This window comes from Macrotis lagotis, chromosome 3 (genome assembly GCF_037893015.1).
Source record: "Macrotis lagotis isolate mMagLag1 chromosome 3, bilby.v1.9.chrom.fasta, whole genome shotgun sequence".
Classification (NCBI taxonomy): Eukaryota; Metazoa; Chordata; class Mammalia; order Peramelemorphia; family Peramelidae; genus Macrotis; species Macrotis lagotis.
Genome location: NC_133660.1, coordinates 44,569,687 through 44,595,465, shown reverse-complemented (window position 1 = coordinate 44,595,465; position 25,779 = coordinate 44,569,687). Strand labels below are relative to the sequence as shown.

The following is a 25,779-nucleotide window of genomic DNA, read 5'->3' as shown; positions in this document are numbered from 1 at the left end:
AGTGTGTAATTCCTTCTTATAAGAGCCCCATATCTTTCTGGGGGTGATTTGGGAGTTTCTTTTCCATTTAAACCTTCTTACCTTAATGGGGAATGAATTAAGAATTCCATTTGGATTTTCTTTTTTTTTAATTTTTTTATTTATTTAAAGCAATGGGATTAAGTGACTTGCCCAAGGTCACACAGCTAGGCAATTATTAAGTGTCTGAGGTTGGATTTGAATTCAGATTGCCCCGAATCCAGGGCTGGTTCTCCATCCACTGTGCCACCTAGCCACCCCACTTGCCATATCATTTTAATAAACATTTTTTTCTAAAAGATAATTATGTCTAATGGCTAATTGTTAATGTGAAGCACATCAGAATGGTTTCATAAACAACTAATACAAGTAACCAGAGAATCACAGTGTGTAGGAGCATCTCAGATGGGGTGATACATTAAAAAAAAACCCTTTTTTTTTGTTTTTTTTGCAAAGCAATGGGGTTAAGTGGCTTGCCCAAGGCCACACAGCTAGGTCATTATTAAGTGTCTGAGGTCGGATTTGAACTCAGGTCCTCCTGACTCCAGGGCCGGTGCTCTGTCCACTGCACCACCTAGCCACACCTATTATTTATATTTTTAAAAACATATATCCAATAGTTTTTGTCTTTGCTTCCTTCTAAATTTTTTTTGTCGGTAATGATCTTTTCTTGTTCATTTTCATTTTCTCCCTTCACTATCAATAGTTCCCTCTACCCAGTAAATTACCCCCAAATACACATCTTCTCTTATAACTAATAAGATAATCAAGCAAAGTAAATTCACACATTGACCATGTTTGAAAAAGAAAGTCTCATTCTTCAACTCGAATCCATTACCTCTGTCAATCATTAGCAGACCTCTAGATCTGCGATTAGTGATTAAATTGATCAGCATTTTTAAATCTTTAAAGGTTGCTTTTTGGGGTGGCTAGTTGGTGCAGTGGACAGAGCACCGGCCCTGGAGTCAGGAGGACCTGAGTTCAAATCCGACCTCAGACACTTAATAATGACCTAGCTGTGTGGCCTTGGGCAAGCCACTTAACCCCATTTGCCTTGAAAAAAAAAACCCTAAAAAATAAAATAAAATATAAATCATATATACAATATGTATACACACAATATGTGTGCTGAATGTATATACTTAAAAAGAAAGCCACTTACAATAGAAACCCATGGTTTCACATATCATTTTTTCTTTTGTTCTTTGTATTTTGAAATTCTGATATTTGTTGGTATTTGTGTTCAGAATAAAAAAAAGCAGCTAGGTGGTGCAGTGGATAGAGCACTGGCCTTGGAGTCAGGAGGATGTGAGTTCAAAAAAACTAAAAAAAAACAGCCTCAGACACACACCTGGATGTGTGTGCCCTGGGTAAGTCACTTAACCCCATTGCCTTGCAACAACAAAAAACAAGAAAAAAAAGACAAAATCATAAAAAAAATAAAATTTAATCCTGAAATAACATGGTGTATGTATGAGTACATAGAATGGTATTTCTACATGAGAAATGTTGTAGAAGTAGAAATTTCAAGACTGAGCAACTGCTTAAATGCATGAGGTTTGTGAGAATGAGTTGAAGATGGATAGCATTGAAATTTTAAGCCTAGGATCCTAGAAGAGCATTAATGACTGTGACAGAAATATTTATAAGGGAAAAGAATTTGGATTTTAAAATAATTAGTTATGTTTTGGACATGTTGACTTTGAAATGCCTATGGGACATACTATTAGAGTTGTCCAAAAAACAGTTAGTTGATATGTTGAGTCCCACTTCTAGACTCCCTCAATCTTCCCCAGGTGAGCTTTGGAGGGGCAGGGGACAAGGATGACAAGGGTGACAAGTCCTCCATCAAGATCTCCAAGTGCTCCCTTTATTCACCAAAACACCAGTGCTTGAATACCTTTCCAGTCTCTAATCCACTCCCACTCCCATGGCACTTAGTAAGATAAGACTCTGGTGCTCAAGGACACTGGGTAAGATAATTTACAGTGCTCCCATACACAAGAGTTCCTAACAGGGATAGATGGTCAGAAGGATATATACATCTAATAAGCATCTTAAGAAAGATGATCATTGAACCCATGGCAGATGATGAGTTTCCTAAATGAAAAATTAGAAGGGAAAAGAAAAGAAGTTTCAGGATAGAGCCTTGTGATGATCATCACATGGATGAAGATGCAGCAAAGGAGATCAACAAGAAAGAGTTAAACATATAGAAGAAAGAGGAGTTCATAAACAACCCTGAAAAATAAGCAACATTGAAAATGAGAGTGGTAAAAAGTGTCAAAGGCTGCAGAGAAGTAAAGGATGACAACTGAGAAAAGTTCTGGCAAGACAAAGATCAGGAATCACTTTAGTCAAGGCAGCTTGAGTTGAGATATGAAATCAGAAGTCTGATAGCCTCTGGCTGAGATGGTTGAGAAAAAAATGAGGAAAGAAAATAGAGATGAATGCAGAAGACCCTTTCAACTTGTATAGTTGAAAAAGGGAGGAGAGCTTATTCTAAATCCAGGAACTGTTTATTAAGTATGGGTGAGATAATCAAATTAGTAATGATAATAATAATAGCAACAATATGTGCCAAGTGCTTTGCAAACTGAGGCAATCATAGATGAAGTGACTTGTCCAGGCTCTCACAGCTGGAGATTTGAACTCAGATTTTCCTGAATCCAGGTCCAATGCTCAACATACCCAGTTGTCTATAGGCAGTTGAGAAGGAAGACTGGGAGAAATTGAAGATTAATGCTAGTAGCATAATGTCAAAAAGTAAAGGACATAGCCTTTCTTTTTATTAACAATCAAGAAATTAATTTTGCCCCAAATAAGAAACATACATCCTTGTAATATAAAGTCGTCTCCCACACAGGATGAATATTATCTCCACTCACTCTTCCAAACCCTATTAAACTATGACTTACCAAGTGTACATAAGTAACTAAGAGCTGAAGTTTAAAGATTCTTGGCACCTTGTAGGCCCCACCCAGGCAAGGTGACCTGGCTTCGTCTCACCTTTAGAAGAGAGGGAGAATGGTCATAAACTGGGATGGAATTATTTCTGTTCCTAAACAACCAAGTAGGCCTTTGAGAAAAATAATTGATTGGGAACTTGTGTATGTATTATTCTCAACCTGAAGAATGAACTACTGAAAGGTAACAGGAGCTTCGGCTATTCCAGTTAGACCAGAAGGATTTGAAATGCCAATAGCACAATTACTGTAAATTAGACAAGAAAACAAATCTCAATACAAGTCTTAATTTCCTTACTTAAATGGGGGCAAGGACAAGCTGTACATACACAAGAATTAGTTGTACCCCCAAAATACCAAATAGATTTTGTTATTCTACACACACACACACACACACACACACACACACACACACCACAGACAAACTAAAAGTAGTTTGCATTTATATTGTGGGTCTAGTTCTCTGAGTATAGGATATAATTTCTGCTTGCATTTATATTAGAGGGGCTCTTTCCCCATTGAGAGCACTCACAGAGAGGTTCTCTGACTGTTGGGGGCATCTTACTACAGGGTGATGAAAAGATTTTGAAATGGTTGTTGAGCAACTCTGTTTATTTACCAAAGTATTAAGTATGCACACAGTGAGGAGAAACTAAGGCTATGAATCTCTAGAGTGAGTTGCTACATGGCTGGAAATTCATGGTCTCTGTTGGTTTTGTTCTTTCCTAATCTTAGATGAATGGGTATGAGATGAAAGGACCAAGTTGTGACCTTGTGAATCTCTAAATTTCATAAGATCCACCAGAGGCCCACCAACTCTTGCCCAGAGCAGAATCTGTTATAGCATCAGGAACTAAGACCAGGGAGTAGTCACTTGACTTGACCCAGGTCAGTTGTGGGAATTGACCCAGGAGCTCTGAGATGTTTTCCTGAAAATAAGTGAACAATTTGTTCATCAGCATGCTGCACCCAAAAGGGTCCTTGCTAAAGTCACCACTTTTAGTTGTCATCTACCTCCTTAAGTACTGAGCAGTAGAAGAGAATGTGTTTCTCGTTTGTGAGGTTTCTGTACTTCAAGTCTTACTATAGCATCTCTTTAGAGAAGCTAACTTATATTAGTTAATTGGAATGGAGGGAAGATAAAGTGGTCAGTAGATTTTGGGGGTTCATCGCCATTTTAGATATTTGGATAACCGACTTGACTGTACTATTGAAAGTCTGTTGCCATAAAATTAGACCATCAAAAGACAGCCTAGTTTTACCCTATTGTCGAAAGTTTTTCACTTGGCAATACCAAAGTGCATCAGTGATATGGGAAAGATCATTGATCACCAGTCATCTTGATCTTGCTATGTCAGACCACTAGACTCAAATGGGAGAGTGAGAAAGGCATCTTGCACAATGCCCCCTCACTTTAATTAATCTTACGTACAAGTCATGATGCCACTTTCCTGATGTTGGGGTCTTCTTGGAGATCAAAGGACCAACTACTAACTATGATATTGGGGGAAATAAACCAGATGAGGGCTCGTGAGAATTAGCCCCAAAAGACCATTTCCACACCTCCTAGAACTCTAAGATCGAGAAGTAACCTTGTTCTGGGTCCCCAGATTATTAGTCTGAATATGGATGGGTGAATGAGGGCCTATAGGTATAAACCTGGTCCCAAAGCCCATTGGTACAAAACTCTTATTTTGTTGGTGGAGATCAATACACTATGACTGCATCAAGGATGAGTGGACAAGAGAGGGAGAACTCCAATCTTGTGATTATCTTCAATCTTTCTTCAAATCTCTTTGAGCTTTGCTGTCACTTGAGATGGACTCCAGATTCAAGAAAGAAGATGGAAAGGGCAGCTAGGTTGCACAGTGAATAGAGCACTGGCCCTGGAGTCAGGAGGACCCGAGTTCAAATTTAGTTTCAGACACTTAATAATTACTTAGCTGTGTGGCCTTGGGCAAGTCAGTTAACCCAACTGCCTTGCAAAATCAAAAGAAAAAATAAAGGTGGAAGATGCTAAGCTCAATTCAGGTTGCTGAAGGAAAGGACTTTGGGAAGAAGCTGACATAAGAGGAGCTGACAATTTACATCATGTCTCCATCTCCAGTTGCCTGTCATAGAAACTTCAGGAGAGTTTTCTCTGAGTAATATCTGGGGTTCTCATTCTCTCGTTGAAGATGAGTTACCTCACTTTCAGGCGAGTGTTCTTTCACTTTGTAGTGTCTTATTCGTGTTGTCATGTGTATATTTTCTCTGATTTTTGCTTTACTATGGAATTGGATCATTGGGTTTCTTAGCTAATTCCCATGCGCATTCATTGTGAAATTGATATTTGTGGGAAGAGAGTCAAGCCTTAGAGCTTTGGAGTCTTGATCATCCCTTTCCTCAAATAATGAAACATTGCTTCGAAGTTAGTAGGAACCTAAAAGTTTCATACTCTAAACCAGGATGAGGACCCTTTATTCTGCCAAAAGTCATTTGAATATTTATAGCATTGTTTTCCTGCAATATTTGGTCAATTATTTAATTGATTCACAACTAAAAGTTCATGGATTTATTGAATTTAAAATCCCACCTGCAGTTGCTGTGGCCACAGGTCTTATATGGCTGCCCCTCTACAAGAATACCGTTTAAAGGAGTAGACAGATGTAATTCTAGCCTGGTATCCCTTCTCTCTGAAGAGAGTAAAGTAGGTAAACCATCTGATCCCATCTTTTTGTTTCTCTTCCTGATAGGAATGGGAGCCTCCTTGGGAGAAGGGTAGAGGATGAAGAGGCTAGTGATGTCTATTCTGTCTTCCTTCAAACCACACAAGAATGTCCTCAGGCTACATGGTACAAGTGGGAGGCAGCCCTTGCTGTGCATGAGGTTTATTTTATGCCTGCCATGTAAACTTTTCAAAGTATTTTCTTCTTAAAAAACATTGTGAGGGAAATAGTTAAAATACAATAATTTTTTCTTTTAAAAAAGTTTATTACTTCTAATAATTTGTAATTAATCTTTCCATTCTACCACCCCCATTGAACAAAACAACAAAAGCTAAGCCCCCACTACATGGCTGCAAGAAACTTGGACTACATGGTCCAAGAAAACAAATTTCCCATATTAGCTATGCCAAACATACATGATGTGAAAAAAACTACTAGAACAAAAAAAAGGGAAAAAAACCATGACAAAGAAAAAAATAACCATATTTCCCCATGTATTAGATGACACTCACATGTATAAGACACACCTGAATTTGGGAGCCCCAAAATTAAAAAAAATGTATTACATAATGCTGTTGAACTCAAGTTTTATTCATCACGAAATTCAAGGCCCTTCTGCTCCTAGTTTTCAAGAATTTGGGGGATAAGTTCTGGTGCATGCTTGGTCCATTCCATTTCATGAACCTGAATCCCCCATTGTGTCCTCCTTAGAAATGTCACTTCTTTTTCATCAGCAATTCTTCTGGCCTCTTGTTGAACCATCTTTGTAGATACAATGGCACTTTGCTTTTGATTGCCTCTCTAGATTAGGTCATTTGGCTGACTTGCCTCTCATGGCCTTCTTCTGCTGGGGTATTTCTAGTCAGGTTTCTCCTTCCCCTAACCAGTCTTAGATTGTTTTCTCAGTTGGAGGAGAACAAGACTGACATTCAGCAGCACGATTTCCATTCACTTTTGCAAACTGGATCACTCTGAACTTGAATTCGTCACTGGACGAAAATCTTTTCTGAGTCATTTCTGGGTAGAACGTGGCAAAATGTAACCTAATATACTGGTAGCAAATGCAAAACAATGAATGCTAAGACAACAAGCTTTTTTGGGATATAGACCTTGTAGTGGCATAGCTGGATCAAAGGATATGTAGTTTTATAGCCCTTTGGGCATAGTTCCAAATTACTTTCCAGAATGGTTGAGTCAGTTCACAACTCTACCAATAATACAGTGGTATCACAGTTTTTCCACACACTGCCTCCAACATTTATCATTTTCCCTTTTGTCATATTGATTAATCTGATAAAAGCAAGGTAGTACCTTAAAATTGTTTTTTGTGATAATATTGTAAACTTTTTCTTTTCTTTTTTTAGATCATGATTTTTGGTTTATTTTATATTATTACAATGATCTTGTTATGAGAGTAAACATAATCCCCCCCTCAAGAAGATGAGAAACCTCAAGAATAACAAGAAAGAAAAAGTGTACTTCAGTCTGTATTCAGATTCCAATGGCTCTGTCTCTGGGATGAGTTGCTTTCTTTATCATAAGTCCACCAAAATATTTACTTCAATAGTTTTCCCACAGTTGCTATTACTAGCTGTATTTCCCTCCATGCTATTCCTTCCTACTCTCATTTATTCTATTCTCTCTCTCTCTCTCCTTTTACCCTGTCCCTGCTCAGAAATGTGTTGTATCTGAGTACACTCTCCCATGATCTTCCTTCTCTTCTATCATCTATTCCCCACTTCCTTCCCCCCATTCCCCCTTATCCCATCTCTATCTTCTCATTTTTCTCTAGAGTAAGATAGATTTCTAAACCCCATTGTGTATGTTTTTCCTCTTTGAGCCATTTCTGATAAGAATGAAGGTTCATTCATTCCCCCTCACCTTCTCCTATTTTACTCCATTGAAAAAGCTTTTTCTTGACTCTTATGTAAAATATTTTAGCCCCTTCTTCCTCTTTCTCTTCCTCCCCTTTCTCTTCCTTTCCCCCCTCTTGCTCCTTCTAATTGCTCTTATAAATGAGAAAGTTTATATGAGTTATCAGGATCTTCTTCCCATGCAGGAATACAAACAGTTCAACATCATTAAGATCTTCATAATTAGTTCACAGTTAGTCCTTCTCATCCACCCCTCTATGGTTCCCCCAGATCCTGTACTTGGAGATCAAACTTTCTGTTCAGCTCTGATTGTTTTAACAGGAAAATATGAAAGTCCCAGTTCACTGAAAATCCATCTTTTCCCCTGAAAAAGGATGGTCAGTTCTGCTGGGTAGTTGATTCTCAATTGTAAACCAAGCTCTTTTGCCTTCTGGAATATCATATTCTAATCCCTATGAGCCCTTAATGTAGATGCTGCCAGATCCTGTATAATCCTGGCTATAGAGCTATGGCAGTTGAATTGTTAGTTTCTGACAGCTTTTAGCATTTTCTCTTTGATTTGGGAGTTTTGGAATTTGGCTATAATATTTCTGGAAGTTTTTCTTTTGGAATCTCTTTCAGGAGGTGACTGGTGAATTCCCTCAATTTCTATTTTACCCTCTGCTTCTAGGATCTCAGGGAAATTTTGCTGTATTATTTCTTGAAAAATGAAGTCTAGGCTCTTTTCCAGGTCATGACTTTTAGGCCCAGTAATTTTAAAATTATCTCTCCTGGCTCTGTTTTCAAGGCTAGTTGCTTTTCCAATGAGATAGTTCATATTTTCTTCTAATTTTTGTTTTTTGGGGATTTTTGAAAATAGTTTTATTTTTTCCTGATTTCTTACAAAGTCATTGACTTCGTTTAGTTCCATTCTGCATTGGAAGGAATTATTTTCTTCAGAGAGCTTTATTATCTCCTTTTCCAGCTTGCCAATTCTGCTATTTAGAGCATTCTCATTTGCCTTGTGTGTTGCCTTTTCCATTTGCCCTAAACTGGTTATTAATATATTATTTTCTTCAGGATTTTATTATATTTTTTCACTAAGCTGCTGACTTGGTTTTCTTGATTTATCTGCATCGCTCTCATTTCTTTTCCTCTTCCTCCTTTAATTGCTTTTCAAGTCTTTTTGAGCTCATCCATAGCCTGAGCCCATTTTCTATTTCTCTTGCAGGTTTTGGATATGGAAGCTACCATTTTGTCATCTTTTGAATTTTCCATGGGATCAAAGTAGTTTTTTATGGTTAGATTCTTCTTTTTCTTTTGTTTGCTCATTTCCTCAGTCTATGACAGATTTACTGCACTTACAAGGCTTTGGGGGGTTTTGGTACACCCCATTGGGACCTTAATTACTCCAGGGTCTTATAGGAGGCTCTGATTGCTCTCTTGTCTGTGCTTTGTTATATGGATGACCATCGGTGCTCCTCTCTGCCCTGGAACTGTAAGGAGGGTCCCTGCTCGGCTGTGGTGGTATAGGGGCTCAGACTGCAACCTGGATCTGAGTGTGGGAAAACAGCAGAGTCCTGCCCCAGGAAGAGCAGAGAGACCTTTGCAATTTCTTCTGACCCACTTACTATCTGTGGACTGCTCTCTTGAGGTGTAGACTGGTTTCCCTGATTCCTACTGCAAGTTCTTACCTCAGGGCTGCTCTGAGGCCAGTGCTCACTTTGCACTCACTCTGGTGCTGCAGAGTTCTCTCACCACCACTTCAAGCTGTTCCCTGTGATCCCAGGGCCAGGAGGTCTGGAAACCACCCCCTCTGTCACGGACCCAGGCACCCCCCAGGAATCTGTGTAGTGGCCTGGCTGTGCTTCAGCTGGCTCACTTTTTCCAACCCCCAGTCCAGTGGAACAGACCTTTCCTGTGGAACTTCTAAGTTACCTTGGACTGGGAAATTATATCACTCAGTCTTCCTATGGGTTCTGCCTTTCTAAATTTTGGCTAGAGACATAATTTGACAGCTTTCGGAGTTTTTTGGAGAATGAGTTTCCAGGAATTCCTGCCTTCACACTGCCATTGGCTCCACCATTCAGAATTATTTTAATTTGCATTTCTCTAATCAATAAAGATTTAGAGTATTTTTATGACTATAGATACTAAAAACTACCTGCTCATATCCTTTGACCATTTATCAATTGGGGAATGACTTCTATTCTTATACATTTGACACAGTTCTCTATATATTTTAGAAATGAGTAAAGGTATCAGAAACTCTGGTTGTAAAAATTGTTTCTCAACTTTCTGCTTCCCTTCTAATATTGGTTGCATTGGTCTTCTTATTTGTGCAAAACCTTTTTTAATTTAATTTAATCAAAATGATATGTTTTTGATTTTATAACGTTTTCTATTTCTTGTTTGGTTATAAACTCTTTAACTTTCCATAGATCTGACAAGTAGACAATTTCTTGTTCTCCTACTTGGCTTATGGGGTCACCTTTTATGTCTAAATAATGTACACATTTTGACCTTGTCTTGGTACAAGGTGTGAGATGTAAGCCATGCCTAGTTTCTGCCATACTATTTTGTAGTTTTCCCAGCAGTTTTTGTCAGATTGAGTTCTTATCCAGAAGCTGCAGTCTTTGGGTTTTTCAAATCCAAAGATTACTACAGTCATTTACTACTGTTTCTGTTGTACCTAATCTATTTTTTTTTAGGTTTTTTTTTGCAAGGCAAATGGGGTTAAGCGACTTGCCCAAGGCCACACAGCTAGGTCATTATTAAGTGTCTGAGGCTGGATCTGAACTCAAGTACTCCTGACTCCAGGGCCAGTGCTCTATCCACTGTGCCACCTAGCCGCCTGTACCTAATCTATTCTACTGCTTTAGCCAGTACCAATCAGTTTTGATGAATGCTGGTTTATAACAAAATTTTAGATCTAGTACAGCTAATCCATCTTCCTTTGCATATGTTTTTCATTAATTCCAAGACTATTTGTTGCTCCAGATGAATTTTGTATCTATTTTTTTCTAGTTCTACAAAATAATTTTTGGTAATTTGATTGATATAGCACTGAATAAGTAATTTAATTTAGGTAGAATTGAAATTTTTATTATATTAACTCAGTCTGCCCATGAACAAATGTTATTTTCCCAGTTGTTTAGATCTGATTTTATCTGTGCAAAGTGTTTGTTAATTGTGTTCATCTAGTTTCTGGGTTTGTTTTGACAGCTAGGATCCCATGCATTTTATATTATCTATAATTACCTTAAATGGAACTTCTCTTTCTATCTCTTGCTGCTGGGCTGTGCTGGTCATATATAGAAATGCTGATGATGTATGTGGGTTCATTTTATATCCTGCAACTTTGCTAAAGTTGTTAATTGTTTCAAGTAGCTTTTTGGTTGATTTTCTATAATTCTCATCCCATTTCATGGGCAAAAAATGACAGCTTTGTTTCCTTGTGGTCTATTCTAATTCCTTCAATTCCCTTTTTCCTTATTGCTAAAGCTAACCATTATAATGTAATATTGAATAACGATGATTCATTGATTCTGAACTAACTTCTTTCTTTTTTATACACAAATTTCTTAAGACATGACCAAATTTCATAAATAATGGCTTTGAAAGGAGGTATACATGGCCTGTTCTCATTCAGTTCTGGTTCAATTAATAAGTATTATTATCTAATAAATATGATTATCTAAAAGTAAAGATTATTACTGTTCAGTGGGTAGAATAATCGATGAATTCCATCCTTACACATAACTGCTTACTAGTGTCAGAGAAGTTAGGATACACAGGGTCATCAGATCATGGCAACCTGATGCTTGAGCAATTTTGTATTTGGTCCAGTGGACTGCCATCCTGCTTCTGATACCATCTCTTTGAAGCTGGGCAAATCAGGTAACCTTTCTCAATCTGTAATTGGTCAAGGGAGTTTCATTGCTTGTAGTTAGTTCCTCTACACTGGTGAGGGTCAAAATGATTTTATCTTTTTGTGGTTAAAAATAATAACAGAATTATATAGCATTGTAGTGCTGTGTATTTATCAAATTTAGGATGATAGGTATTAGATATCTTTTAGGAAGTTTTTCTCTTTGGTTTTTGCAAGGGCTAAGTGGCTTGCCCAAGGTCACACAGCCAAGTCATTATTAAATGTCTGAGGTCAAATTTGAACTCAGGTCCTCCTGACATCAGGGCCAGTGCTCTATTCATTGTGCCACTGAGTTGCCCCTGTTCTAGGAACTTTTACTGAGTTCTAGAGCTTTTCAGCTTTTAAATTTAGGAGTTTAACCTTATAGCTAAGATACCTGACAAAAAGAGGAGAGTTCTATTGTAGTTGGTTCAAACACTGTGCAAGGAGGCAAGTTTGTTTTAACTATGATTAAGGAAGGTAGAAAAATCAATTATACATACACACACATATATGATCAATTCAAAATTTTTTTAAAATTTTATTTAAGACTTTCCCAAGGTCACACAGCTAGGCAATTATCAAATGTCTAAGGTTGGGTTTGAACTCAGGTCCTCCTGATTCGGGGCAGGTACTCTATTCACCTAGCTGCCCCTGGATCAATTAAAAAATTAACTCTGATGTGTCTGGCAATTTTTTTTCTAGTTCTGTATGTGGATAGGCAGGGGAGAGGAAACTAACAGATCACAGATTTGGATTAGTAAGAAAACAAACAATGGCAAGGTGTGTTTCTGGTTCCAAATCTAGCCCTGTTTCCATTGACACCACTGCTGCTTCATAGCTCTTCTGAGATGGACAAGTAGATCATCTAACCAAACACTGACCTAGTAATAGCACTTGTAGGATCATGAATTGGGAAGGGACATTAGAGGCCACATTTGAACTGTACTCATGGGGAAACTAAGGATTAAAAACAGGGCTTGCTTTAGGTGCTCTTTCCACTGCCCTGTTCTTTGCTTGACCTAGCTGAAAGGAAAGAGGACTGAGCTGCTTTCAAAGATGTCATGAATAGTGATGACCGACTCCTGTGCTTTCATGCACATCTACTTTGACCCCCACATCGGTGAAATGTAGACGGGAAGCTGCCATTGTCTTTTAGCCAACAAGGACTTGAGCTCTGGAGGTTTAGGAACATGCCCGGGCTCATGCAGCTAACCATGGAGATGAGGAATCAGCTTAAACTCCTAATCACATTCTTCCCAAGACATAACCATGCTGCTACCTCTTTAGATGCAGTATCTTAATTCATATTTCTTAAAAAGGGGGAAATGAACAAAGGTAAGCTCTATATTTGGTAGAAATAGGAGTTGCAGTCCTTCCTACTACAAGAGTCCCCCCCCCCCCCCCATTTTGAACCATTATGAAGACTCAGTTCAACAGGGTCAGGGAATCATATGTTCTCTGATGATGTCTTCCTTCTACATGTTAGGAGCTTTAAAAGCTTCGTTGAATGAAACTGGGCTCTCCTGCCTACTCTTAAAACCCCAGCTCTGTTTCCTCCTCTATAAAACAGAGTTTGGGTGGATTGGTCTCTAAGGTCACTGGGTTATTAAAGGGTCATAAATATAGACTTGAAAGGGGGCTCAGTAAACGCCTCGTCCAACCTTGTCACTTTCTGATGAAAAAATCGGCTTGGGGATGTTAAATGACTTACCTAGGGTGATATAGAACATAAGCATCAGAAGTATGGAGTTCAGTTTTGGCAGAGTGTGTGAGTGGGGGGTGATGGGAGGATAGTAATAGGATAAGCCCTGGCTTTCTTACCATGGTGATAATTATCCATTCTCATAGTCACTCTTGGTCTCATCTTCCTTTATAGTACTAATCCAGCTGGTCTTCAGTCTTTGCGTGACCCACCTGTAACATCACATCGGCATGTTCCTTTTCACTTTGTTTCTAAATCCATTGACTCCCCCTCCATCTTTCCTTAAAGAGCAAAAGTGCATTCCTATAGATCTCCATTAAATTACTTTAGAGCCAAAAAAAAATTGTATTTTTTTCTTATTTAACCTGATTGAGCTTTGCTAAAACATCAGTTGGTCAGTCCACTAGCATTTAGTCAAGCTTGTACTCTAAGCAAGGCATTGTGGTAAGTGTCCAGGATACAAAGAAAGGCAAAAGACAGCCCTAGTGCTGGGGTTACAGTGTAATATAGACCACAGTGCAACAACTATTAAGTGCGGCAACAGTTCTGTGTGATTTGGAAAGGTTTCCTGTAGGTGGGCTTTGGGTGAGGCTTGAAGGAAGCCAGGGAAGCAAGAGGCTGAGATGAGGAGGGGGAAAGATCCTGACACCAGCAGAGTCTAGAAAGGGATGGGTAGGGGGTGCTTCAGTGAAGGCAACAAAGAGAACTGGGTTGTGATCCAAGGGGTGTCTGCTTGTCTGTCATGGGAGGCCAGGAGGCTCATTGTTGTCAAGTGTGGGTATCTGGAGAATGCCTGCGATGACCCCTGCCTTACTGCCTCTTAAAGCACCCAGAGGCTTCCTGGCACGCTTCGCGCAGACTGCCAGGCTGGGCCAGAGCAGCCCAAGATGGCTGATTTCGAGGATCGGGTGTCGGATGAGGAGAAGGTACGGATAGCTGCCAAGTCCATAACTCATGCTCCCCCGGGAGAATTTAATGAAGTGTTTAATGATGTCCGGTTACTACTTAACAATGACAATCTTCTCAGGGAAGGGGAAGCTCATGCATTCACCCAGTATAATATGGATCAGGTCTTAATTACAGAACATGGCGACCTGGGTAGTGGCAGGTTTTTAGATCCAAGAAATAAAGTTTCCTTTAAGTTTGATCACTTACGGAAAGAAGCAAGTGACCCCCAACCTGAGGACATAGATGTAGCTCTGAAGTCATGGAGGGAATCCTGTGACAGTGCATTAAGGGCCTATGTGAAAGGTCATTATTCCAACGGCTTCTGTACTGTTTATGCTAAAATTATAGATGGGCAGAAGACTATTATTGCCTGTATTGAGAGCCACCAATTTCACCCTAAAATCTTCTGGAATGGTCATTGGAGATCAGAGTGGAAGTTTACCATCACCCCACCTACAGCTCAGGTGGTTGGAATGCTAAAGATTCAGGTCCATTACTATGGAGATGGTAATGTTCAGTTGGTTAGTCACAAAGATGTACAGGATTCAGTAACTGTTAATGATGATGTACAAACTGCCAAAGAATTTATTAAAATCATAGAACATGCTGAAAATGAATATCAGACTGCAATTAGTGAGAATTATCAGACAATGTTGGACACATTCAAGGCCTTGCACAGGCAGCTTCCAGTCACCCAAACCAAAATCAACTGGAATAAGACACTCAGCTTCAAGATTGGCAAAGAAATGCAAAATGCTTAAGTCTGGATGTGAAATTCTGATTGTAACATGCAAAAAAGAAGAAAGGGGAAAAAAAGATTCAAAGTTTGGTCTTATAAATAGGTGGTTTATAAACAAGTGCGATCTTTTGCTAGGGCTTTCAAAGTTAACAGGTTTTCTAGCCTCTTGGAATACTATTGAACGAATAGTGTTTGTCTTGATGTTTTTTTGGGTGGTCCTTACCATGTAACTTCCTATTGTGACTGTATCTACTTGTAGGATTTTTTTTATTCAATTATTTTTAACATTGAAAAAAGAGAAAGAGAAAGAAATACGTCTTGGAATTTATGTACTGGTTAGAAAATTTCCTAGCCATGAAAGCCCTCTCACAAACAGGCAGGTAATGTTTCCAATACTCTCCCACCCTTATCCTTAAGAGCCCTCTGCTCTGGTACACCAGTGGTTTTTACTGATCAACCAATAGCTAAAGATGCTATGCTGCAAGATAAATCTACAGATATCCTTTCTCTTCTGACTGCTGATTGCCACTTCATGGCATACTGGTAGATGTAGATTTTTAAATATTTGGAATGGGGTTTTTAAGATCCCTTTGGTAGAAAGGGGTTTTCTGGAATTCCATAATGACCAGCTTCTCTGGGGAAAATTTGGGCGTTTTGTGTTGTTTATTTTTTAATCCAGAGACTTGAACCACATTCCCTCCAAGTGAACTTGTTTGCTTTTTTTTCAAAAATTCCCTTCCCTCCAATAACTTGATAGTTATAGGCATCTGCAGTTTTAGAATATAGTTACCCCATTTATATATTTTTTTATATTCAAGAACTGCTGACAGTCTGGATGTAGAATAAACATTAAAACTTGAAAACTGCAGATGCCTAATGAATAATAGGCATATTGTGCTTTAATGCTTTGTGGCAGGTTTACTAGACTTTGTACTGTAAATGTATGAATCAGACAAGTGCATAAATCACAAATAAAAACAAAAAGATTTGCACCGAAGTGAGAAAATTAACTTCTAAGCAGTGTCTTTCTATTGTTACCTGTTTCTTAATGTATTTAAGGGGAACACTGGAAATTCACTCTAAATGGTTTGTAAAACTTGTTTGACATTCTTCATTCCTGCCTGCCAAGAACTTAAGTTAGACTGTGATGCAGCAGCCCTTCCAGGAGGGTGAGTGAAGGTATGTGTTCTCCATAGATCTCAAAACACAGGGACACCATGGATTTGCTATAGCTAGTATCTGAACTATGTATGGTGAACTCATTCTATATTGTTTACACTTAGGTGACCAGACCTTAACATGAGGTCATTTTTTTTTTAAACCAAGTGCTGTCTTCCAATCTCCAAATACTCATTGAAGAGGAGACTGTGCTTAAAATGGCATTGTTTTTGTTCAGTAACATGATTAATAAACAAGAGTGTTTCCAAAGTGTCCTGTTACTTATGTAAACCTTTTTTCCAAAATAAAATATATTTGTATTATTTGCCATTCATAATATCCATCCATATTACAAAATCTTCTATACCTACTAGTAGAAAGAAATACAATGGTTTTATTCTAAAAACAAAAGCACCCAGAGAATGTTAGGGGAACCACTCCTTTTCCTCCCGAGGGCTCCCCATATGTGCCTGATGGATACAGTCATAGGAAACCAGAGTCGTGTCATCATCCAAGACTTTCTTCCTTCTGCATCACCCTTCTTCCCCTTCAACATGTCACTGCAACTTCCTATTCCAATGAATACAAAGCCTTCTGGATCAGGCCAGGCCTAGGTCAACATTGGAATACAATGCAACACTCATGTACAGTAAAATACAATAAAAACTTAGAATATAAAGACACAATTCCTAACTGAAAAAAAATGCAACCTCCCTCCCCTCCTTCAAGCCCTTCCCCCTTTTACTTTGCTAAAGAAACTGTAATGGCATTGGAAATGCTCAGCCAGAAAGGGGAATGCTGGCTTTTCAAAATTCCCAGGAAATCCTCTTTGGCTCCTTATCGGGAAGTCACCCCAGTCAACTCAAGGTAGGGCTCCTCCTAGAACTAAACAGACAGGTTGGCTCAACATGAGCAAGACGCTGTAAAATGTAGCTCAAGGTCAAACTGATCAATCAACCAACAAGCTTTTATTGAGACTGATGATATAGAAGCTGATACCATGTTAGGCCCTGGCAAAGGAGGCACAAATTTATGTTATGAAGTTCATAGTCTGAAAAGAATCTTCTCTATCCTATAAGCCCTTGTCAGTTCTCACATTGTGATGTTATTGAGAAGGGGTTTTCCTGGGGGTGGGGGTGAGGGGAGTTTCAGGCTCTTTCAGCATGCCTCCCCCACCACCTTAAAAGCATGTTTTCTATAGAGTACAACCTCTTAACTCCCAATGAATAGATTTTCAGGATGCTAAATCCATAGCACCCTTTACTTATCTAGAACAATTACTTAAAATAGGAAGCTACCAAATATCTTTCTTTTAATCCCGGGGTGGGGGTGGGGCAGCGTCCTGTTGTTCTAAGCCCACCCTTGAGAATTGTTTGATTCGGACACTCATTTCATTCACTCATTTCATTCGGTTTTATTGTTAGTCCTCAAAGGAGTGATGCTGAAAAAGGATGGGACTGAGGTGAAGGAAGGATGAAATGTTTATTAATAAAGATATCTAGAGTTTCTCATTTTGGTATTTATATGGCATAAATCACATTTGTTGACCTCAAAATTGACTTCCATTGTGGTAAAATTTGATAGAGTACCTTCCAGAATATTGGTTTTCAAAGGAATTATGGTGTGAGTGCCTTGATCATAACTTATGTGCAATTGTGAGTTCAATTAGCATTCATTTCTAGTTCTAATAGGTCTCTATCTGAGGTTCCTGGGTTTTATTGAAGAGGGGATAGAGGCTGGACAAACGGTTACACTGTCATAGTAAACAGCCAGGTGAGGCTATTTTATAATTTATAATTTATATATAATTTTATAATTTATAACTATAATTTATAACTAGAAATAGACCAACTTCCTGGTTTCCAACTTGCTCTCTAGCCTCTACTCTGGTTCCAGGAAAAAAAAATAAAGCTTTAAACCAGTTAGAAAGTTTAGGAAGTTTTTTATTGGACTCTGCTTAAAAAAAACAACAGCTTAAAACAACTTTTTGGTGGTAAATAGCAGGTATTTATTTGAAATGGAAAAAAAATACTTAGGTACCTGAACTATTGCATTAATCATGTACTGTATTAATCTACCTTTTGCATCAGACAGATAGACAATGAACATTCAGATATCACAGATTGCACACTACATAGTAATTCTTCAGGCCTTTCACATACCCACCAAAAACAGATGTTGGATTCTGCCATATGGTACAAAACTCCACAATCCAGTCTTAGCTAGTTATCTTCAATTGAGTTCTGCGGCTGTACAAATCAATGGCTGTTTACTAGGGCTACCAAGTGAATAACCGGACCAAAAATATACATTGCACTGACACAAAAAGTCAGCTGTGTTAATAGTCATGCAACAAGTAAACACACTTGCTGAAATTAAAAATACTTTCTAAAAAGTTTTAACTGCATAAATATTTTATACACAGTTCAATTACCAAAACAAAAAAAAGTTCCTTAAATGATATAAAGCAAAAAATAAGTTTCTACCAACTTTGTACATAAGAAAGTGCAAAATAATTTCTCTAAAGTGTTTTGCTCTTGTCCAGGTGGATGGTCACTGTGGGCAGCTCACCTTTTCAGAAGCATGACATTACACCTGCACACTACACATGAATGGCTAAGGATGACACGGATCCTGACGCTTCCGAGAACAAGGCGAAAGAAGGCATGTGAGGTACTTGCAGAGAACAGAGACCACTTGGAAAGATGGCTGTACATTGTGAGGAGGGTTATGGTCAACACGTGGACCCAGATAACAGAAATCGATCCAAGGAAAACGCATTTGGATCTTGCTGCTCCAGCTGTTTGTGTCTTTGCATCAAAAGCAAGAACAAAAAAAAAAAAAAAAAAAAAAAACTCCTTTGAACAAAACAGGTGCCCACAGCACCAGCTGCCAGGGGAAACAAGACCAGGTAGGGTTGGGGAGCCACGATCTGCTCTTGGAGTTGGAAAGTTTTAAAGTGTTCATCCCATAGACATTTATGTTACAGAGGATTCAGTCCTGAGTAACTGAGTACACGGATTCATATATTCAAGCCTTGACAAAACACCTCTGCCATTTGGTTTGCTGTAATAAACCTGATATGGACAATTTAGGGGGAAGTTGCTGCTTTTGAAAAAAATGCACGGTAACATGATACAATTTCTCAGTGGAGTCTGAAGACAATTTCTATCGGGGGAATCATCAATGCCATTAATCCTTATGTAAAAATAAGAAGGTATTAATTTTATCTTAGATTTGCAAATGTTTTATAATAAGTTTGAATGAATTGGAAATCATAATTGGACTATCAATTTCAACATCGGTAAACAAAGATTCAATTTTCCTAAGCATAAGGTACTTCAGTGCCTTAACAGCAGGAATAAGAACAAATCTGTCCTTTACGTGGCTCTAGTTCATTGGGGATAAAAATAGTGTTATACACCAATGAGTTTATAAGAATATGTAATATTGAATGCAGTTCATTAAAGTTTATGAATATCCATCACCAGGGTTGAAGGATGAAGGGTTGTGAATGTAATCCAGAACTGGCTTTAGTGTAACGCACATGCTCCTTATGAAGGCCTTTCCTTCTTATTTAAGGCCATTAATTTTTCCATATTTAAAAAATAACAGGCCTTTTTAGAATTACTGTTTGAAAAATGTTAAAATCTAGATTACACTCTCTCTCTCTCTCTCTCTCTCTCTCTCTCTCTCTCTCTCTCTCTCTCTCAACACACGTTAAAAAAAATACCAGTACCAAAGCCTCTTTCCTATTATCTACCCGTAGACCCTTCACCAGCTTTAATCCCTAAAAGGTGTATTACTCTGTGTTCTACTTATGGTGCAAATTAAACAACTGAATATTAAAAATATTGCAATTATATTCATAGTAAAACAAAAAATAGACATTGATATAGTATATAAATTGTACTGTTTTCAGGTAGATGGTATTGAATGGTAGAGGTGACCTCAAGTAGTCCTGACACTATCCAGTTATATATCAAGGGTTATATTTTAATTCTGTACAGTTTTTTGTCTGTTTTTTTTTTTAAATAAGCCAGTCACCAAAGACACGTGCTTATACTTTATGCAAGAGAAACTAGTTCTGAGTTACATGCAAGCATATTTCCATTGGTTTAAGGAGGTCTGGGCTGGTTTCTGCACAGGATGAAAATAGCTGATTGAATTAGTAAAATGCTAAGAAGTGACACTGTGACCCAAACAGCAGCCCTGATATATGGATAAAAGAGACCTTATTACATATGAACAACACTGAAGTGGTAAGTAGCCAGGTAGAAAATGCCAAGAAAAACAGTGATCATTCCTGGTTATCTTACAACTAGAATAATATTCTCCCACACTGTTTGCTTACAAAGAAGGGTCGTATTATTTTGGTGACTAGCCTAATTTAAATGATGATGCCGCGGGCAACTGAAAGAAAAGACACACATGCATAGGTGTAATTTGAAAGGAGAAAAAAAGCCCATAGATAATGCCTTGGAGGTTTTTTTAAGCATATTCATAATTAAGTTGATAGATGAGAGATGCCAGATAAATTCGAAGTAGTTCTTTAAATTAGTGGTTTAGTCTGAAGTCCCATGTTACAGGCTGTTAATTAAGTTCATATTTAGATAAAAAGGCCATTATAGATAGGTATTTACAATATACACAGTTGCTTGCAAAGAAGGCAGATTTACAACTATCTTCTAAAAAGCCTTTTCTTGTTTTTCAAAACGAGGTTGAGTAGCTCTATAAAAACAAGATACAAGAAAAGATGGTTAGGTGAAGGACGATTTTCTTCTTTTTTCAATAGCCACTCTTAACAGGGAGAACTGGGGATGGACAATGTTACTTCTGGGAACCACCTCAAAGCCTCCTGGAACTGTTCCCCCCAAAAGGCTGCCTCCATTACTGGCTCCTGGGCCCCTTTAATTCAATGGTCTTGCTTAAGTTCACGACTTCAAACACACAGTATGAAGACAAGTGTAAACAGAGACTGTTTCAATGCTTTCCAAGTTCACTGCCCAAGACAGGAATTCAGAGCTAGGTTGGGGGCTGAGCAAGGGATCCCTCACACCTTTTGTTTCCAGCCAGCCTGGGAAGCCTCAGCAATTTTTAGGCCCATCTTCAGGGCATCGCTCATGCTGTAGGTTGTAATAACAGTTCTGACAAACCCGTACAGGAGATGAGATTTTCAAACGTTTGATTTCAGATTGAAATCGGCTGCACCTGAAGTAAAGTGGGGGAAAGAAGAAGTTAGTATGATCTGCTCTTTTCATCTCGTTCTTTGTTGCTTGGGTCAAATGGATTCATTTAAAGATCAAATGGATAGTTTGCAGTAATCACAGTTTAAAAAAGGAAAACATCAAAGAGAATAATTTATGATACACACTTGATTTGAAAAACAAAATCATTATATATATATATATATAGAGAGAGAGAGAGAGAGAGACAGAGAGAGACAGAGAGAGACAGAGAGAGAGAGAGAGAGAAAGAGAGACATAGAGAGACAGAGAGAGAGACAGAGAGAGCGTGCAAGCTGGAAGGGATCCCCTTCCCAAGGGCTCATTTTACAGGTGAGGTTAAATAACTTGGGTAAATTCACACAAGTAGTAAATGAAGTGTAATCAAACCATTTCCTTAAAAAAAAAGAAAAACATAAATGCAGTGCCAAAAAGAACTGAAATTAGAAGAAGATCTGAAGAGGTACTGACATTTTCAGAAGAATATTCAGGAGCTACTTAGTAGTTGAAGTGGAAGGTCCCGTGTGGGGCCCTGGGAACTTTCTGCCTTTTGAAAGATCTCATTTCCTTCTCTGTGTAAACATGACTTTTCCAAAACAATCATCAATTACTGATATTTGAAACTAGCTTTTCTGCTGCCATTCACATAAAATGCCAAATTACTATAAATTCCTCTAATCAGATGATACTTAAAACCCTCCAGTTTGTTTACTTGATCATGACCACTCAGAGTTATATTTATTTTGTGTAGTGCTTCTGAAGGGCGGCCAACTAACATAACTGGGGCTTCTGCCTGACTTTTCCCATAGTCCTCTGTAGGACTAACTAGTCTCAACAGGGTCAGAGTGCACAGATGACCAGAGATATCTAATCAGAATCGCCTCATTAAATGGAAGTTTCTTTCAATTTTATTTTTCTGTTCAAAAGCACTGGTTGTACCTCTCTCCTTCTGTACAAAAACAAAAACCTTGTGATTTTTGGATATGGGGGGGGGAACCTAAGACTAATAAATTGTCTAATAAACAATCACAAACTATAGACAGGATGAGTCTGGCTCAATTAAGTTGAATCTTTCCCTTTCTAAGGGACCTTTGGGAACAATTTCAAGTGAAGACACCCTGGAAATGAAATGGGAAGGAGTTTGAGATAAGCAAGTTCCTAACTGAGGGCTTTGCTTCTGGGCCAGGGTCATGTAAGAGCACTGAGATTACAAGATCTTTATTTTCTGTCATGAAAAATGCCAGACTAATACCACGGGTGGAGAAGGGTCTGTCATTTGTACCAACATTGCCTTCATCTTTATCTATAGGTCCCTGCTAAGTCTTGTATTTTTGCCTTTTGAAGTTCCTATGAAGTTCCGGCCTCTTTCATCAGGAATGCTTGGAAGCTCTTTATTATTTCCTTAAAGGTCCATTCTTCCCCACCTTGCCCACCTAACTAATAGGATTACTTTATTTTATTGAGCAAATTACTCTGAGTACAAACCTGCATCCTTTGCCTTCTGTAACATCACATTCCAAAGTTTCTATTCTTTATGGTGGTGACTACTAAATTGTGTGTGTGTGTGTGATCCTGACTGTGGCTCCATTCTGGCTGTTTTTCTTTACCTGAAAGTTCTGGATTTGGGGAATTTTCATTTTGAGGTGTCTTTCAAAAGAAGACCCAGTGGATTTGATTTCCACTTTGTTCTCTGATTCTACGAGATCTGGATATTTTTCCTTTATGATTCTAGCCATGTCTTTTGGGTAGTCCAATAATTCTTAGATTTTCTTTGAACCGTTTTTCAGATTAGTTGTTTTTGCAAAGTGATACCTTGCATTTTCTTCTCCCCCCCCCCCCCCAGTGTTTTGATTTTCTTTTTTTTTTTAATTGTCTTATGGAGTCAATGACTTCTATTATTTTCATTTTAATTTTCTAGGAGTTTGATGCTTGGGCAAATTTTTGTGCCTCTTGTATCAAGCTGGTAATTTCCTTTCCAATTCTTCCTTCTATAGCTCTCATTTCTTTTCCTTCCCCCCCCCCCCCCCGGCATTCATTTCATTTATAAAAACTATTTTTTTTTAACTCTTGCTTCATCTCTTCCAGGAATTTTAACTGAATTTGTGTTCAGAGGCTTTTGCTTGTGGATGTTTTGGAGTCATTCTCTTTTGTTGGGTTTTTATCTTGAATGTCCTTGTTGCCACAATAGCTTTTTATGACAGGATTCTTTTCTAATTTTGCTCATTCTTCCAGCTCTTTTTCTAATTTTGGATTTCATATTAGAGACAGATACTGCACAATTATGGAGGAAAAATCTCTGCTGGCCCTGCTATGGCTCTCTTGGGTCTTGAGTGTTATGTTATTTCAATATCTCAGGGACATCTCTGGTTGAGGAACTGTAAGCTTAGCACTCTGGAAGTAGTTTGATCCAAGGCAAAAATCTGATCATTTCCCTTTCCACTCTACCCCCAACTCGGGTCCAAACCCTGTAATTACTGGCCTGGGTTTAGGCTTCACCAATAGTAGTTTGCTGTTGGACTTGGTCATAGTCAGCTGGAAAGCTCTGCTGGTTCAGTGACAGAACTGTAGGCTTCCCTTTGATCTGGGATTCTTGACCTGGTTCTTTGTAGCTTCAATTGGGATTAGAAGCTGCGTCTGAGATTCTGCACTGCTCCTGGGGGTCTGACCTCGATTCTGAACCTGTTCCTTGCTTAGTGAAGAGTCAAAGGACCAACAGCCGCCCCTGGATTTATGATTTAGATGTGAGGAGTGAACCCCAAAAGTGCTACGGCTTGGAGCCTGTCTTTTCACCTGTGTATGACCGGATCCCTCAATGCTCCTTGTGGCCCTGAGGCAGAGTTTCTCCCTGCCACCACCACATCCTAACTGAGCCTTGTCCACAGATCTCTCAATCAGGTTCCCTAAACTGACCCTGGCTGAAAAAATCATTTGCTGTGATTTTTTTTTCCTTTGGATTTTCAGATCCAGTCAAGAAATTTTCTAGTAAATTGTTTAGGGGAGTCTGGGTGGGGTGGCACATGCAAAATATGCTGATCCCCCCTGTCTTGGTTCCACCTCCTAAAGTGGTTGATTTTTCAAAAAGTACAGCTCTCACCCTGTCCCTCCCTCCCTCAAACACACAGGAGTCTCCTGGTTGCTTCTCTGGTAAAATAGAATCTTCTGTTTAGTGGTTTAGCCCTTCACAGTCTGGGCTCCACTTACCTCTCCAGACTTAGGTTACTCATGAGGTCTACAGTCAGTCAGGGAGCCATCAATAAGCATTTATTAAATGCCTACTATGTAAGCCAAGGCACTATAGGGCTAAGAGAGCTAAGGGCAAAGCCCAGTGAAATGGGAGACGACAAGCAAGCAACTATAGATAAGAAGCAATGTTTGGAATAAAGAGGGAACCATGGAGAAGGCAGGTCCTGGAATGAAGAAAAACTGGGGAAGCTTTGTGTGTGCGTGTGCGTGTGCGTGTGTGCGCGCACGGCAAATACAAAGATCAGGAGGGAGAGCCTTCTAGATGGGGGACAGCCAGAGAGAATGTTAAGAGTCACAAGAGATGAAGGGACTTGTGCAGGACACAGCCAGAGGCTGTTGTCATTGGAGAGGTGGTGGCGAGGTGGGCAGTGAGTGGACCACCAGCCCTGGAGTCAGAAGAAGCGGAGTTCAAATTTGACCCCAGATACTTATTAGCTGTGTGGCTCTGAACAAATCATTTAACCCTCATTGCCTTTTAAAAAAAAGGAAGACTTGGAAGGGCAGGAGGAAACTTGGTCAGGATGACCTTTGGAGATCAAATAGAGTATTTTGTACTGGATCCTGGAGTTTGAGGAGAAGGGTGATATGGTCAGGGGTGGGCGCAAGGAAGATGGACTGGATTAGAGAGAATGGGCACAGACAGAAGTCTGCAATAGCTCTAGCCACAGTTCAGGTGGAGGTGATGAGGGCCCGCACCAGGGGAAGAGCAGTGTCAGAGAGAAAGGGGCTTGTTGGAGAGGTGCTGCTCTCCTCTACAGAAAGGGGGGTTGGGGGGATACCCATCTCTATGTCTTTGCATTGACCATTCCACAAAGCTGGAATGCATCACCCCACTCAGCTTTGCTTCTTAGAAACCTGTTTCAAAGTTCAGGTCTCATGCCCCATTCTACATGAAATGTTTCTTAATCCTCCCATTTGCTAATACCTCCCCCACAAAAGTCATCATTTACTTTATATAAACTTATTCCAGCACATGTTGTCTGTCCCCAAGGAGAAGCCCCTTGGGAACGACCAACATTCCTGTCCCCCACAGTCTGGCCAAGGCCCAAAGAGCCGCCTTACTTCTGGCAGAAGAGCTGGCCACAATTCCGGCAGTGGTGTCTCCTTTCCGTGAGGGAGAATCGGACTGAGCAGCCCGAACAGCTGTCACCTCCTTCATCCTTCACCCAGTGGTCAGCAGCAGAGCGGCCCGGCTGGTCACTCACAGACCAGCTGAAAACCCGGCCTCGACTATCACCAACGAGAATCCTACTGTGATCCCTGGAAGAAAAACCCCATGATTATGTGGGACCCACCCCAAATCTCC

General features: G+C 39.2%; 2 protein-coding genes across 8 annotated transcripts in view; one reads left to right on the top strand and one right to left on the bottom strand.

Annotated features, from left to right (window-relative positions):
• Positions 1 to 14,032: 14,032 nt before the first annotated feature.
• Positions 14,033 to 15,079, top strand: LOC141517522 (F-actin-capping protein subunit alpha-1-like). The gene has a single exon (XM_074228581.1). It carries the CDS (start codon positions 14,048 to 14,050, stop codon positions 14,867 to 14,869), a length of 822 nt encoding a protein of 273 aa, XP_074084682.1. The 5' UTR covers positions 14,033 to 14,047; the 3' UTR covers positions 14,870 to 15,079.
• Positions 15,080 to 20,447: 5,368 nt separating this feature from the next.
• The window catches only part of WDFY3 (WD repeat and FYVE domain containing 3), a 311,818-nt gene continuing 306,486 nt past the window's right edge, over positions 20,448 to 25,779 (bottom strand). For all 7 annotated transcript variants that reach the window (XM_074228578.1, XM_074228572.1, XM_074228575.1 and 4 more), the window contains 3 exons: positions 25,536 to 25,733; positions 21,065 to 21,216; positions 20,448 to 20,736 (listed from right to left, as the gene is read on the bottom strand). In XM_074228578.1, coding sequence (XP_074084679.1) covers positions 21,093 to 21,216; positions 25,536 to 25,733 — 322 coding nt within the window. In that variant the 3' untranslated portion in view covers positions 20,448 to 20,736; positions 21,065 to 21,092. The remainder of the gene's footprint in view (positions 20,737 to 21,064; positions 21,217 to 25,535; positions 25,734 to 25,779) is intronic.